General features: G+C 33.5%; 1 protein-coding gene across 4 annotated transcripts in view; it reads right to left on the reverse strand.

Moving 5' to 3' along the window:
• MIPOL1 (mirror-image polydactyly 1) overlaps window positions 1-17,851 on the reverse strand; it is a 324,740-nt gene that overhangs the window by 254,153 nt on the left and 52,736 nt on the right. For 3 of the 4 annotated variants that reach the window (XM_090270121.1, XM_090270120.1, XM_090270123.1), the window contains 3 exons: window positions 16,582-16,795; window positions 14,643-14,778; window positions 13,190-13,295 (listed from right to left, as the gene is read on the reverse strand). In XM_090270121.1, the coding sequence (XP_090126247.1) occupies window positions 13,190-13,295; window positions 14,643-14,778; window positions 16,582-16,795 (456 nt within the window). Of the gene's footprint in view, window positions 1-13,189; window positions 13,296-14,642; window positions 14,779-16,552; window positions 16,796-17,851 lie in introns of those variants that run through there. The other variant, XM_090270122.1, reaches the window with a different exon arrangement.

The raw sequence follows: 17,851 nt of genomic DNA on the forward strand, positions 1-17,851 counted from the left end.
AAAACAAATCATTGGGTGTTTACAATAATATTTGGATATCTCCATTTTTAAACATGGTTATCAAATATCCTATAATTCTTAGTCAAATTCAAAAAAGATTCAGAGAGGATCACCCCCTACCACCACTACCAAATACTCAAATTTGTTTAGTAAGCTAATTGTTTTCTAATATGGGCAAGAGTAAATATGAAGAAGCTGAACCATACTAAGTATGAGTTTATTGAGTCAAGACAGAGTACATATTTTCTTAGTAGAACCCAAGTCTATTGACAAACCTGTATTGTACACTTCTCAAACCACTTTTAAAATACAGCAGAAGACAGTATATTGGACAACATTCTAGTTTAAACATTGGATCATGATTATCTAAATAACATAATTTGGAGGACAGACATTTCCTGGGAAAAAGAATCTGTTTGTTAACATCCTCAAGGTAGTTATGTAAATAGGAAAGGCTGAAAATAAAGACAGGAAAGAAGAAATCATTAGGATTTGAACTTGAAACACATAAAATAATCACTGATTACAATTCATGTTCCAAAATTCTAAGAAAAAATATAACATAGATAATAGCTTTTTAAAAGACAGAAGTTTATATATATAACAGAATGTCACATTGAATAGCTATTATTACTACTTTACATAATATTAAATGCATTCCTTGAAAATATGATAGTGTTCTGTGAAACCACCAAATATATGTATCAGAACCACAAACATTACCTTAGATTTTTTAATTTCCTTACAAATTGTATCTTCTCTCTCTTGTATAAATTGGTTAACAGGAATTTAAACACAGATAGTAAATGCCCCACACAAGTAGCAAATTAACCAACCTACTCCATGAGTTTGAAGCTTCTATTTTTTTTGCATTACACTTCTGGATTCAAATTTTACTTCAAAGCTTTCTTTAAAAAACGAGATGATTATGTTTTTCTAAAATTGCGTTTGAATGTTCAATATTTTATATGATTAGTTCGTAAATACATTTTCTGATTAAAGAATAATACAGGCTCAGTGTAATATAAATGCAGAGACAAAAATATTTTAATACTTTGTAACATTCTGTATATATTTAAAATAAACAGAATATGTTCCTATATGCTTCATTACTCTTCAAAAATGTAAATTTTTTTATTTTTACATGGAATTTTATCATTTGAACATGTCATATTTGATTGAACTAAGATGCTCCTAATATAAGATTTTACACTGTTTCCAATTACCCACTATATAAACAACGCTGTAATGAACATCTTTGTATACAAATCTTTATGCATGTACTTAGCTAATTACTTAGGAAAATTCCTAGAACTATGACTACTACTTTAAAAGTCGACATTTGAAGCTCCTAGTATATGCTTTAAAATTTTCTCCAGTAAAGTTGCTATAAATAAGTCCTCCCCTAATATAGTTGATAGGTTCTGTGACTTTAAGCAGAACAGTGATTAAGGACACCATTTTTACCATAGACTAACAGATATAAACATGAGTTAAGTTAGTATGGCAACTCATCAATGTTATAACAAAATGTTATTTAGGACCCACTGTACTTACCAATGGTACAGGAATTCGCAAAGCTTAATTAGAAAATTATGCAAAATATGTTTAAATAGAGAAACTGTAAAACAAGAACATCTGCAAAACCCCCAATTACTACACACAAGTATTTAGTACATATAACTCAAAGGCTATATGAGAACACTTTCTTAAAATACGCTATTTATATTCAAACATTTAATATATCTCATATTAGAGCTACAATTTTTAATGTGAAAGAAAGAGGCTTTTCCCTGAAGTATTATAATTAGTATCCATTATTTTATGCACGTTTGAAATATAATTTTGAGAAGTATTTAAATTATTTTTTGCATAGTACACTATAAATTTTAATAGATAGCAATATAAAAATTCTGTGAAATATAACTGATATCTAAACTTTTTAGAATTAATTACACATCTGGGAAAAGACTTAAGAATCATTTTCTGAAAAGTTTTCTGTTATTTTTGGTTTATATGCCCTAATTATGATATGCTCCAAAATGGTTAATATCATGCTAAATTCCATAGAATGCCATATCTAATAAAATATTGTCAATTGGTGCTTATTGTTATGCATACTGGTTTCACTGCTTCCTCAATGCTTATTTTATTTTCTCCAGAAAAACACACTTTTCTAGGGAAAGAGGTTATAACATTGGCCATAAACTACCCTTAAGTTTTATTTGACCTGGCACTCATTGTAATTAATCCCAATTCATGCCTGGGATTCTGCAGCCAAAGATAATAGTATAATCAACCTCTACCTATCAATATTTCTAGCTACTGTATTTCACAGAGATGGGCCTTTTTGTTTTTATCTGGAATGACTGGTCCTATTCTTGAAATCCTTTTCCCTTCCAAAATAAGACATGTAGCTACAGATATATAGATGTATATGTAATGCTCCATTATAATTTAATACTGTTAAGGCATTTAAGTGCAAGATTAAAGGTTATCACTTTTATTTATTCCCATTATATACACAGAAAAATGAGATTCCAATGTGTGTTATTTCTTAGAAGTACATATTATGTTATTTTCTAGTCTCCTGATATATACCACTGACTCATTCCATTCTTCTAGGCCATCAACATCATCTGAGATATGGTGCAGGTAATAAATAATTTTTTTAGAAAACAATGTGAACATTTTCTATTATACAACAATTTTTATTATTTCCATGTTAATTAGTTAGGGTGTCTTAATGTATTTGCTATAATGGTAGATTACATATCTATACTTTTAACATTTACATGTTAAGCTGAATGGAAAAACTTAAGCTCTATGTTTCAGGAATTCTATGTTCTGATGCTTTAAACAAATTAACATTCTCTGTAAAAAAAAAGGGCTTGACAATAGTTTTTTTTTTTAAATTTATAAAATATCCCTCTAAATTTAGGCATATAGAAAAGAATTTATGTTTAAAGGAAAAACAGATTCAATTGTTGCAGAAACAATACAAAAGCTAAGCAAATTATGTACTCACTAAATTATATGTAAAATGTAACTAAGATAGATGGATGGATAGATAGATAAATAGATAGGTAGACAGACAGACAGATTTATAAACATAAGACTTAGAAACTAAGGAGTTCTTTTGGCTAAAACCCAATATTGGCCTTATTTCAGTTTAATTGGAAGAGGATCTCAAATTCATCTTCTCCATGAGATATCAGGAACCTGGATTTATCTTTGTACCAAAGGTTAATAAGAAATGTGTCTGCAAAAGTCAAACAGCATTAAATACTAAAAACTGATTATTATTCTACAGGAGTTGTTCTGTCATTCATAATCTCTCCATGCTCCAACCTTCCACAGCTAATCTTTAATGGATGACATGCAAGAAAGAAAAATAACTAACATATAAAGCAGAGATTCTAATGTGAGCATTAAAAATATAATGCTTTCAAAGAAACAAATATTTTAAATATCTCAAAAATAACTTATAAAAACTATTTAAATAAATAACCTTCTGTGTAAAATTTAAACACCATCTGCATCCTGTCAATGTAATACAGGAATAAAAATTAACTAATTTTTAAAAGTTATAACCACATCACTGACCTAAGAGTAAATTAATGCAAATCAGGCCACACAATACTCTCTCACTATCAAACTCAATTTAGGTAAAATACATTCTGAAGTGTTTGGGTTTAATCATTTTATTTAGATGAGAAGAGATACTTAGAACAAAGAGTCAATGTTTCTGCTATGTTTCTCCAAAATATCCCCTAGTATTTGAAGGTCATATATGCTGACAATTATCAAATAATATTACCCACATATAAAATTTAATAAATTAAAATACAGTAAAAGTCCTTAACAGCCACTATGAGGTACATTTTTTCCAATGCTAACAAACAAGGAAGGAAATGTTCATTTAGTTTTGTTAGGGAGACCTATTTACTGTATATTTTTCTCTTTTCTTATTTTGTATAGAGACTGAAAACAATTTTCACATTTTCAAACTTTCTAAACATAATTAAATCTGATAATTAAGGAAAACTAAAAACTGTGGAGAAAAAATAAAATAGAACATACTTTAAAACTATTTTTTTAAAAAAATGCATATGCATTCATTCTGTGGGACAGTTATTTATAGAAGGTACACTCTGAACATGCCCTTCTTAGATCAAGAAGTCTGGAAAAACAAGATGGTAAGAACATCATCTTATCATCATGATTCCCATTCACCGAGTGCCTTCAAGGAGTGAAGCACTTCATAAACATTATCTCACTTAAACGGCACAGCAACCTACAAAGTAGGGCTTAGCCAAAGTTTATTGAGGCTGTCACTTACACAAGGTAAGTGGTAAAAATAATAGAACAAAGGTCTGAATCTGGAGTGTGAGCATTTAATCACCACCTATTGCAGTGGTATATGAGTTAGAAGTGATTGCTCACACACACACACAAAGTTAGAAATTACAAATCTGTTCATCCGTTGATGTACATTCAATGCCTAACACAGTCCTAGTACATAATGGCCCCTCAACAAATATTTCTAGTTTGAATTTTTTAAAAGTTAGCTCAGCACCTATACTTGCCTAATAAAAACAGTATCGATAATGATGGTGATGTAAATAAAGGAGAAGTAAAACGGTCAAACATTTGAGAATTTAGCACGATAAGGGATACAACTCAGTTTCAAACTCTCATGAGATCACATTAGAATGACAGAATTCACATCATATAAAAACCATGGAGAAACAAAGGAAATGAGATTCATGCCATTATAAGAGTCCACATGAAGTTTTATCATAGGTACACATTAGATTAAAGCTCAAACCCTTTGTATCTCATTTATTTCAGATTCACATGTAAGTGAAATGCACTAGTGCTAATAAATACATATATCTCAACAGTAAGTTCCTCATTATCTAATCATTTGTTTTCAACTTTTTCTTCTAGTTTTTTGTTAATAAATAGTGAACCATGAATTTTAATTAAAAGCTAAACAAAACAAAAATCTTTTTCAGACTTCTGACATTATCATAGGCTTAAGACTTTCTTAAAGAAAAAAATCTAATATTAGTATTAGCTACAACTTACTGAGTACCATACCAGCTATATACTAAGTACTTTTATCTATTTTCTCTAATCTTTAAAGTAATCTAGTAAATTAATTAATATCCACATTTTACATGAGAGAAAGTAAATCTGGAGAGGCTAATAAGTAAGTTGCCCAAAGTCAATCCGTATTAAGTCAAAGCTGTGATTTGGACTTGGGTCTATCTGATCCCAAGGCTTTTGGTCTATCGGTTACTTCATTCTGCTTCACACAGAACAGAGCATCTTTTATTTTATGTGGTTTTGAATACTCGTATACTAGATTCTTATTCTTATACAATCAGCTAAGAAGACAAGATGATTAATGTATACCTGTTACATAGTACACATAAAGACACATAAATAAGGGGCAAATCAGAAACTAAAAAATGATATGGGTAAAATGGCGAGATTTGATCACAGTCATCAAATGAATTTCATAAAGTTTTGCTTTACTTGGTTATGTGTTAAACTTATCACAGAAATTATTTTACGATTAGAAAGCAAGTAACATTATTTTAAAAATCACATCTTTTAAAAGTAACAATTTTTTTAAAACAAAATCTAGTCTATGCTCACTGAAGAAAACATGAAAAGGCAAAAAACTTAATTGAAACATTAATAGATCCATTACTACCAAAATGTGCCTCTTGTTTTATAAAATATACAAGGGTATGTATGTGTGTGTATATATACATATATATACTTCAAAAATTAATCATAAGGCCCTTATTGGTGTGGCTCGATTGGTTGGGTGTCGACTGGCAAAGGAAAAGGCTGCCAGTTGAACTCCCCTTCAGGACACATGCTTGGGTTGTAGAGGTTTGGACAGGGCAATAGAATGATGTTTCTCTCTCTCATCCATGTTTCTCTCCCAGTCTTTCTCCCTCCCTTCCTCTCTAAAATAAATACATAAAATCTTAAAAATATATATCATAAGTACATTTTCCCCTGCTTCTTTCACTTAATACTATCATAAAGATTTTCTCATATCATCATTCTACAGAAATTATTTTAATTATTACATATCTCAAACCATAAATGTCCTTTAATTTAACCATTTCCTTATTATTTGATTGATTTTAATTCTCTTGCTGTCATAACTAAGATTCATATGTGAATATCCTTGTATAAATCTTTATATTTTATATATTGAAATGAAATGGCTCTTTCATTGATTACCTAAATTTATTAACAATTTATTGGGGAAAATCTATAAACATATATTTATACCCTACTGGCAATTTCTTCTTATTTTTTAAATATATTTTATTGATTATGCTATTACAGTTGTCCTAATTTTTCCCATTTGCCCCCCCACCCAACACTCTCCAATCCCTCTAGCAATCACCCTCCTTAGTTCATGTCCATGGGTCATGCATATACGTTCTTTGGCTTCACCCTTTCCTATACTGTTTTTAACACCGCCCTGCCTATTTGTACCTACCAATTTGTACTTCTTAATTCATGCACCTTTTCCCCCCATTCTCCTCCTTCCCCTTCCCAGCTGATAACCCTCTAAATGATCTCCAAATCTATGATTCTGTTTCTGTTCTGCTTGTCTGCTTAGTTTGTTTTTAGATTCAATTATTGATGGTTGTGGATTTATTGACATTTTAATGTTCATAGTTTTAGTCTTCTTTTTATTATATAATAATCTTTTGCATTTCATATAATAAGGGCTTGGTGATGATGAACTTTTAAAAGCATAACTAAAATTAAAACCGTAATTCATCAGCCATTAACTCTTAATCTCTGAGGCTGGTGTACTTTTTTCTGTCTGTATTCCTATTGTGGGCATTTTTCTATGTTAAACATGTCACGTTTTTAAGTACATACTTTAAATTTTTAATTTGGCTCTGAAGTACATATATAGAAAGGTACTTGAGAATTTTTCAGCAGGTACTTTATTATGTCAGAGAAGGAAAACTCTGACTCCAAAAAACCTCCGCTGCCTTGCGGCATACCTCTTCGGGGGAAAGGCTAAGGGAGTAAACCCCGACAGAAAATCCGGAGCCGGAGTCCCTAAGGCGGTTTGACGTTGTAGTCAACACCGGCAACTCCTGCGGCGCACCTGAAGCCAAGCTGTATTGACTCCGTCTTTCCCTTGGATCCTTCATCTGCGAAGAGAGGGGGGGTCTGCTGCATGGGCAACAGCAGACCCTCCATATCACCCTGCCCAGGCTCTGTAGCTTCAGCGTCATCGCAAGATGTCGATTCAACACGGGAGGAGACAGATACCGTGTCACTCCCGAGTTGGACTGCACAACCATTCTCGGCGGTGCAGATAGACTCTTAAGAAGCTACACCATCGTCTCTTGAGACGGACGGCTGCCGACGACGATGATGAACTCCTTTAGCTTTAGTTTGTCTGGGAAGCACTTTATCTGCCTTTCCATTCTAAATGATAGCTTTGCTGGATAGAGTAATCTAGGTTGTAGGTACCTGCTTTTCATCATATTGAATACTTCTTGCCAGTCCCTTCAAGTCTGCAAAGTTTATTTTGAGAAATCAGTTGACAGTCTTATGGAATTCTTTGTAGGTAACTATCTGCTTTTCTCCTGTTGTTTTTACTACTTCCTCTTTATCTTTTACTTTTGGCATTTTAATTACAGTGTGTCTTGGTGTGGTCCTCTTTGTGTCTATCTTTGAGATGCTCTGTGTTTCCCGGACTTGTATGTTTATTTCCTTCACTGAATTAGGGAAGTTTCCTTTCATTATTTTTTCAAATTAAGTTTTCAATTTCTTGCTATTCCTCTTCTCCTTCTGGCACCCCTATGATACAGATATTGGTATGTTTGAATATGTGCCAGAGGCTCCTTAGCCTACCCTAGTTATTTTTTTTTTAATTCTTTTTTCTTTTTGCTGTTCTGATTGAATGTTTTATGTTTCCTTATATTCCAAATAGTTGATTTGATTCTCTGCTTCATCCCCTCCACTGTTGGTTCCCTGTAGATTTTTCTTTATTTCACTTAATGTAACCTTGATTTCTGCCTGGGTATATTTTTTTTCACAGTGTAACTTTTTAAAAAAATATGTTTTATTGATTATACTGTTACAGTTGTCCCAATTTCCCTTCTCCCTGCTTCCCTCCACCCGGTGGCCCCCCTCCCTCCAGTTGTCCCCCCCTTTTAGTCCATGTCCATTGGTTTTGCATATTGTTCTTCTCAACCTCTTCCTGTCTACTCCATTCCCTCCTACTATGCTTCTTAATTCCTGTACCATCTCCTTCCCTTTCCCCCTTCCCCCTCCCTGCTGATCTCCCCCCAATTGTTCCCCATACCTATAGTTCTTTTTCCACTCTCGTTGCCTACTTAGTTTGCCTTTGTTTCAATTCCCTAGCTTCTGTTGTTGTTTCTTGTGATGCAGTTTTCATTTTAGTGTTCATAGTTTTGACCCTCCTTTTTCTAAACCAGTCCCTTTAACATCTCATATAACAGTGGTTTGGATCTAATGAACTCTTTCAGTTTTGTTTTGTCCTGGAAACACTTTCTCTGCCCTTCTATTCTGAATGACAATTTCGCTGGATAGAGTAATCGTGGTTGTAGGTTTTTGCTTTTCATTACTTTGAATATTTCTTGCCAGTCCCTTCTTGCTTGCAGGGTCTCCCTTGAGAAGTCAGCTGATAGTCTAATTGGGACCCCTTTGTACATGATTCTTTTCTTCTCTCTTGCTGCTTTTAAGATTCTCTCTTTATCTTTAACTTTTGACATTTTGATTATAATGTGTCTTGGAGTGGTTCTCCCTGGGTCCAGTTTTTCTGGAACTCTCTGTGCTTCCTGGACCTGTAAGTCTATTTCCCTCCCCAAGTTTGGGAAGTTCTGCTTTATTATATTTTCACTTAATTTTTCAATTTCTAGTTCTTCTTCTTCACCCTCTGGCAATCCTATAATTCTTATGTTTGATCTCTTATAGCTGTCCCAGAGGTTTCTGATCCTCTTCTCACTTTCCTTGCTTCCTGTTTCCTCTCTCCGCACTGGTTGACTGTTTGTTCCTTCTCTATGTTCCGGTTTGTTGATTTGAACTCTGAATTTTATTTCCTCACCATTTGTCTCATATGTGTTCTTGTTCTTTTCAGTATAAGTGGTTTTCAATCCTTTCTCATCTTTTTCCAAATCTTTTGTTAATTCTGTAAGCCACCTTATAACAATGGCTCTAAACTGAGCCTCTGACAGGTTTCTTATTTGTTCATCTGTCAGATTCTTCATCTGTTGCCTGGTGAGCTGCGCCACCAAGATTTCTATAGTTGTCTGCCTCATTTTGACAGCTTTGAGTTTTGCTTTCTTGGGCCGGCTATAGGGGACAGTGCCTGTGTACTCATCACAACCCAGTGACTGGCGGCGATCTGCAACCTTTTTCGCCACATTGTGGCCCTTTGTCGTCACTACCCAGTGACTGGTGGTGATCTGCAACCTATTTTGCAGTGCTGTGGTGCTTTGTGTGGGGGCGGGGGTCCAAGATGGATTCCTGCTGTTATTCTCCAATAGGAGACCCGGATCCGTCCTCCCGCCCTCTGGGCCTCACCCTCCGAGGCAATGCGGTGGCTGCTTTTCCCAGCGTTGGGGTCGGGAGCTGCTGTGGCTCGACTGCAGCCAGGATTGCTCTCCCTGCCGCTGTCCCTCGTGCTACTGCAAACAGCACCGCCCACTTTTGCTCTTACCTGCCCGATGAGTGCCGCTGGTTTATAACTTCGTACGTTGGGCTTCCATGTAGTTTTATTTTCTGGAATTTCTAGTTATCTTGTTTTGAGGTAATTGTATTCCTTTCTAGTTGTAGAGGGAGATCGAGCGTATCAGTCTAAGCCTCCATCTTGGCCGGAAGTCTCTCTGCCTGGGTATTTTTTATGCTGTTGAAGTACCCAATGAGTTCCTTGAGCATCCTGATGACCAGTGTTTTGAACTCCACATCTGATAGGTTGCTTATGTCTATTTTGTTTAGTTCTTTTTTTGGTGCTTTGTTCTGTTTTTTCATTTAAGCCATATTTTTTTTGTCTCCTCATTTTGGCAGCCTCCCTGTGTTTGTTTCTGTGTATTAGGTAGAGCTGCTTTTACTCCCTGTCTTGGTAGCATGGCCTATGTAGAAAAGCACAGCCATAAGTTGTGTGGGGCAGAGCCTTATGCAATCACCAGGTTTAAGCAAACCATGTCACTGCTGTGGCTCTGTGTAGAGGGAGACTTGGAGAGGGTAGAATGCTATTACCCTGCCCTCTGGAGTTTTGCCCCAGAGGAAGCTGTCTCCTGGCACTCAGCCTAGTGCCAGTCACCTCAATTTCTCCCCATATGCCACTGGTGCCCTTCTAGCTGTTGTCCTGGTGCTGAATCCCAGAGGGATTGAGTCTTTTTAACTTCTAAGTCCACTGCAGGCACTTTAAGAAGAGTCTCTTGAGGATCCTTCAGTTTCTTCCATCACCCTACCCCCATTGGTTTTTACAGCCAGAAGTTATGGGGAATTATGTTCCTGGTGCTTGAACACTGGGCTTCGTGGTGTGGTCTGGGGCTGGGATCCCTTGCTCCTGACGAATCTCTCCCAATTTTTATCCATCACACATGGATGCGGGACCACCAGTTCCGTGTCTCCATGCTTCTCTGCACCGCTCCACCTCTCCTTGTCTCTCTGTGTCTCTGCCCCTCCTACCTGTCTGGATGCACATGGCCTCTTAGTTGTTGGACTTCCATATAGCTCAATTCTATGATGGTTCTGGGTGATACTTGTTTTGTAGTCAAGTTATAATTTTTGCTTTATGTTGTGCAAGGAGGTAGGGTATGTTTACCTACACCTCCATCTTGACCAGAAGTCCCCTATTTGTAATTTCCGATATGTAGTTCAGGATGTTTTTGCATGTATTTTTGTACTGTAAAGTACTTTGACTTTTTAAATATTTATATTCTGCTTAAGTACATTATATATTTAAATATGTCTGTGTATTTGTAATATACTTTACCAAATACACTTTTATTTGGAATATAACAATGAGCAGTAATGGAAACAAACATCAATGCTTATGTGGATTATTGTTCTTTCACATGATATTAAATAAAACATGTAATCATAGTCCTATAGTGTTTCTCTTCCTATTTAGGTACTCACATAGTTGTTTTTGCTATGGTGTTTTGCTTTTTGACCTCACTTATTACTTAATCAGGTAGAAGATAAGCTATTTAAAACTATATGTATAATGAAAAAAGGTGAAAAAGTTTATGAGTCTACCAAGAGTCAGTTAATAACTTTCTTGTAGTTTCAAATAAATGCATTTCTTAAGCCAGATATTTTATATTCACTTATTATAATACTAATTCTCTCTAATGTCACAGTAAAATATTAAAATTTTTTTCAATAAAATAGAACCAAAATATTAAAAAGTAAAGATACATTCTGAAAATTTATACTTTAAAAACTAAGTGGTTGGCCTTCTGTTTTAACTAGATTGCTTTGTTCAGAGAACTATATAACACTATTAATTTCATCAACTTAGGAGGTTATGAAAACATACTAAACATGTTTCTAACATTTAACATGTACTAAAAAAGTTATCATTAATGATGTATGTTTGAATGATAAGAATCATAAAGCAATCAAATTCTTTCCATTTCATGCATGTGTGAATCATAACTTAGTCAAAAGAAACCCTTAAATATATAAATATTTGAAGTATATGATTAGCTACATTATACAAAAGTGTAAAGAGTAAGTAATATTACTTAATGAGTTTTCCCCTCCAAGAGATTAATGAACTATGCAGACATATTAATTCATGACTCTCAATAAGTAACAATGGCCTAAATCTTAATAAATTACTTCTGTAAGACATGTGCAAAGTTAAATTATGATGCAAACGCCTTAAAGCAAATGTACTTCTTGCAATACCTTCCTAAGATACGGTATATATATATTAGATTATAAAAAGCCAAGAAACTTTCAAATTGTTCTAAATTTATGTATGATTTGTTTTTAACATACTATTAATTTTCCTTAAAATATATTACTCTCATATTTACCCATTTAAAAAATCATGGCAGTTTAACATTAACAGAAAAGCAACCATCTGGTATTTAGCTGGAATATTTATTTATGGTCATTTTGGCTATATTTTCATAGTGATGTTAGTCCTACCTTATACAGTAATATTTTGAAGACAAGCTATATCTGCTAATGTCTCTGAGATAAAATAACATAATTCTTTAATACATGCAACCAAGGTTAAGCAGTTCATAAAGTATGAGTGTAACTTCAAACCAATCACAAAATATAATTATTCCTTAAAATCATTCTAATTGATATGAAAATGTGAAAATAAGTAAGTAATCTCTAGAATGCCTCTGGATGTTAATTGCAATTATTCTATCAAATTCATTTTTCCTTAACACATTAGAATAGAGTGAGGAAGAGAGTCACAGTAACATATATGTGCAAATATATGAGATCATAACTATTGAGCATCATGTGATCATATCTATAATATATCATAGACGTATTTAAAGTTTTTCTCCTTGCAAAGATCTGTAAGTAAAGATAGAATCCAGAACATATTTAAAGCATTTATAATTTTAAATTTGGCAAACTTTCATTTTAATCTTCTCAGAGAAAAGATGGTCTCCATCATCATCCACATTATCAGATAAAAATTTATTTTAATTGCACAAAACAGATTTTTAAATCAAATGTAGGTTTCCACGGGCAATGAATATCTGACTATCGTCATACAAAGAAGTATTTCCTCTCCATGAGCTAAAACAATAAGTGGTATTTGAACTGCTGGTTAAAAGGTAGAGGCACACTGGTAATCATTATTTCCCCTTGTTTGTTCAGGCCCTTCCAACAAAACAAACAACCTTTTTGTGATTGGATTGACATGGTGTTAACAATGCATTTAATGCCCAAATCAGTATGAATACAGGTAAAGCTCTCACTAATACCAGAGCCAGGATGTTAAAGCCACCTATTTTCTAAGCAGCCAAAAAAGAAAAAAAAAAAAAAAGAAGAAGACAGAGCCTGTCCTCCTTTGGCAAATAACTAGTATGCTAAATATTTATCAAGCCACATAATATAATAACTGTGTGCACATTTCTTAAGGCCGTATGTTAAAACTCATCTACCATACCTGCTGTCTTCTCAGCAATTTGAGCTTCTGTTGCTTTCTCTTGGAGTTCTACTTTAAGCTTTAGTTTTCTGTGCTCTTTATCTTCTTTAGACAGTTTTTCTTGAAGCTTAAACACATTGAAAAAAAAAAAAGACACAGATTCTTATCTGACAAATTTCTTGCACAAGCATAATTTATCCCAAAGTACAATTTTGCTTTTTTTCTAATATAAATAATATTCCATTTAACTGCCTAAGTACATAATTCCAGGGATTAAAAAACCCACAATATTTAAGGTTTTAAGACATTTTATAAAGTAATAATTACTTGTAGTGACACAAAAATTATAAAAACATTTTAATATACATTTTATATCTGTGTGTATATAGGCAAATGAAATTAAAGAGGGAACAACATAATTATTAAAAATAACTATGACAAAAGCAATCTGATCCATTCCATTATCTTAAAGTCAATGACTTAGGAGGGAATATCCTAAGAAAATAATGGACAACGCAGCTCTACAGCTTCTCTTAGTATTTCTAATATTTTGAAACAAAATTAATTAAGATACTAATCTCAGTATCTAAAACAAGTCACCCTCTGAGAATGTTATCCCATCATATTCCATTTAAATTGGTACTGGTGCCTGACTTATAATTGGCACATAATAAATAACTGCTAAGGTACAGAAAATGTTTCCAGCTCTCAGAAAGAATCCTTCCAAATGTTTTTTGCTGTTTTTCTTTAATTCCTCCCTCAGCTTTTGTCATTTGTGTTGTTTTCCATCATATACGATCAACATTTCCTATATCACACTTTGCTTTGATTAGGTGAACAATTCAAATATTAAAATCAGACTAGTATGGAGAGGTTAAAAAAAGAAGGCATAAAAAAATGAATATTATTTAATAACATTATTTAAAGCTCAAAGTAATGTAACTAGAAATAGAAGCAGAAAAGGTAAAACATGACATAACAAATTGGATTGGACAAAATGCATCAGTATAAGATAAGGTAAGTGAAAATATTGCCAACTCTTGCTACTTTAGGGTTTAATTACTTGTATTATTGAGGTACAATATAGGGAAAGATATGGATAAAAAAAGATAAATAAAAAGTAATATGAAACTGGTGCATTAAATTTCTCTTTCTCCAAAATGTTGAAATAAAGCTTTACCACAGTAAAACGTGAATAAATCTTTTTTTTTTAAATGTACCTACTTTAGGTACCATAGATTTAGGAAAAAGGAAGTGAGATAACAGGCTTGCCAAGGCAGGTAACCAAAGAAACTGCCTTTTATATCCCATCTCTCAGCTCAATCAGATCCTGATGGCATGATATGGCAACAATATAAAGCTGCTGTTAAAGGATTAACGTACACAAAACTGAATTATGATGGACAACAAGGCAAATTTAGAAGGTCAGCAGCTAAAAGCAGACTGTACACCTATCAGATTTTCTATAAGGTACCTTTTTATTACTTGCTCTGAGAATGTCCAACTCTGTTTGAAGAAATGCTATAGTCTTCTCTTTATCTAAGTCTGAAGTAACTTGACAAGGAATCATATATTCATAATGCAAATCATTATTTGTATCCTCCATAATGCTGTAAAAAAGAAAACAATTAAGCAAGATAAACATATTATTTCTACTATACAGGACCTATAAATTTTGCCCTTCAAATGGTGGGTAGACAAAGTTAATTTTAACAATAAATAAATAAAGTTACTTAATTGTAAATTTCCCTTGTGCACTAAGAAAATCCTATGAATAAAAAGAATAAATATGTCAGTTTCATAGAGATTCTATTCTATCAACTGAGAAAGGTAAATCTGTGGGAAGCATTTAGTAACATCTATAGAGACTCATGGTTCAGCGTACTTAAAAGAATTCAGGTGTTAGGGGCTGTGAATATTCATTCAATTTGTACTTTTGGTCAGGACTAGACACATTTCTCGCTTCAATTTGGTTGACAGTATATTTTCATTAATAAATTTAAAATATTAAAAATAAAAACCTTTTCCTATAACATTGAAGGGTAAGCAAAAACTTTTTTTGGCATTTTGCATGCTATTTGAGAAGAGTATCAACTAATTAGCAAGTAGTATAAGGCAAAAGAAGGGAAAAGACATGGGCTAGTTTTGAAGGCATACTATCTTATGAAGCATAGCTATCTGTGTCTTAGAGCTTCTAAGAGGAAATGAAGCAGCGAGGCCGGGGACAGTCAGCCCAGATCTACTCACCATGTGCATCTCCTGTTGCAGTTGCGCTAGGTTGCACATACTCTGGCCTTGGCCCCATCTCCACTATTTATTTTTTCCATGTGGTTATAACATGTTTACCACCTTTTCATTCATCCCTACCCCTGCTCCCCAAAAGTGTATTCCAGTCCCTACTTCAGTAAGAATATACCTCACTGTTAATCAGTAAGAACATATTAATATACCTACTGAATAATTTTTAAGTAATTAGAAATAGCTGTACCTACATAAAATTGTTTAAATGTAATCTATAAAATTATGTTTTTTCCGGACTGAAAATATAATTCTATTAGTCACTGAAATTTTTCTAATTCAGTAATATTTTCATAATACATGAATAAGGATCAAAGTACCTCGTCATCGGTAAAAGTCACATATGTCACAAATGTAAAATAATAAAGAAGGCAAATGAAAAGTGTACAAGGCCCCACTAAAAGCATTCAGATTCATTTAAATGAAAAATAATGCTAACTAAAACTACATCTTTGGGTTTATTTTGTTCTGGAGCTATCAGGTTTGGGATCTGATAATAAAAAACTATATATATATCCCAAAGGAAAAAAATCCCATTAATATAAATCCAATAGTTACTTCCAGATCCATAATGAAAGGTCACAGAAAATAATATTTAACTAGAAAGAATAATACCTCGTGGCCTTTATTCAAAGTCATTTTGTGCTTTTTCACTTAGCCATCTAGACCAGCAATTTTCAACTGGTGTGCTATCAGAATTTTTAAAAGATGCAACACCTATTTAGTCAGGCGCACTGACATCTTTTCTCTTAGACTGTCAAATAAAAACATGACAACAGCCAAAACAACAACAGCAGTCTGGTGTGAATGAATCAAAATTATACCTTTCTTTTCTTTTTTCTCGGGCCGGGAAAAAATATATTTTTTAGTGTGTCACAGAATTTTAGTAATTAGTTTATGTGTGCCATGAAATGAAAAGGTTGAAAATCGCTGATCTAGACACATCATATCAATGTCATGGAAAACAGTAATAAACTCTGGTAGAAAGTTTTACTATGTTGAAGATATGTCAAACTTAGCTGACATCAAAAAGAAGGAAAGGAGAAAGAAAGGGGGAAGAGCTAAAGGAGCCCTCCCAGTTCTTACACTCTAAGTCTAAGGCTGCTGGCGCTCACTTGGATTTTTCGGTAGTGGAGTAGGATGCCTTATCACTTTGATTAGGAAAATTCCTTGATTTCTGCTCTGGCAGTTCTGTGTCCTCATATGCAGCTTCATCAACTAATTCATTGGACTTCTGATGCATGCTGCCCTTAGAACTCTCCGTCAGTTGCTCATCTGGCTGTGTATTCTTATTTCTCCCTGCAGTCTCTTGTTCAATATAACTAGGGGCTATTTAAAACAAAACAAAACAAAAACACATGATAAATGAAACACCATAGCTACATATTGAATCATTCAAATGAATATTTTTGGTGGAAATGAGTGCTCTCATAGCTTTAAACATGTACTTATTAGTCTTACTCCTATTGTAATTACATAAGCATGTACAGTGTGGTTCTGCCATTAATTATTCCCATTTCCACAGTGAGTGAGTATTTAGGACTGTGGTTTAAACCTTGGCTGCAGGATGGAATAACTTAAGGAGTTTCTAGAAATCCTACAGCCCAAATGACATCTTATATTAATTAAATCAAAATCTCTGGGAGTGGTCAGATGACTCCAGCATGCAATCAAACTTGAAAAACATTGATTGAGAAGTATTATTTTCAGATTACTTTTTCCCCCTACATTTTGAAATCTGGGCTGCAATAAGTTAATGATTATAGTAAAGTGATACTGTGCATGGAACTCTGATGCCAGACTGCCTGGACTAGAATTCCAGCTTTGCCAAGTGCATAACTTTGAGCAAGTAACTTAACCTGTCTACACCTCGGTTCTTGTTTTTAAAATGGGAACATAACACAACACTTACCTCAATTGTTGTGAGGATTAACTGAGTTAATACATGCAAAATACTGATACGTGGCCTTGTGTCTGGCACATCAATAATAAATGTTAGCTGTTATTTTTATAATCATCATAATATTATAAAATAAATATAAGAATTATTTTTAACTCCCATTTTACCAGATATGTATTACACATTAGAGAACGTGTTTTGCAATGTGTGGCTATCTCATAAAAAATTATTTTAAGTTGTAACTAGTAGATAACAGGTATTTCAAAAGAATACTGTGTATCCATTTTTTGGAAGAAAATGACAGACACACACACACACACACACACACGTGCACAAAACAAACTTTTTCACCAGTGAATTAGGTTAACAGACAGAAACACTCATTGTAACTATAACCAGCAGAAACTTTAAGAAGTAGAACTGTAAAAAGCAAGTGAATCTCATCTGCTTATTGATGATGCCATCTCCAACCTACCAAACAAAAA

The sequence above is a fragment of the Furipterus horrens genome, unplaced genomic scaffold, assembly GCF_987537825.1.
Source record: "Furipterus horrens unplaced genomic scaffold, mFurHor1.1.pri manual_scaffold_3, whole genome shotgun sequence".
NCBI lineage: Eukaryota > Metazoa > Chordata > Mammalia > Chiroptera > Furipteridae > Furipterus > Furipterus horrens.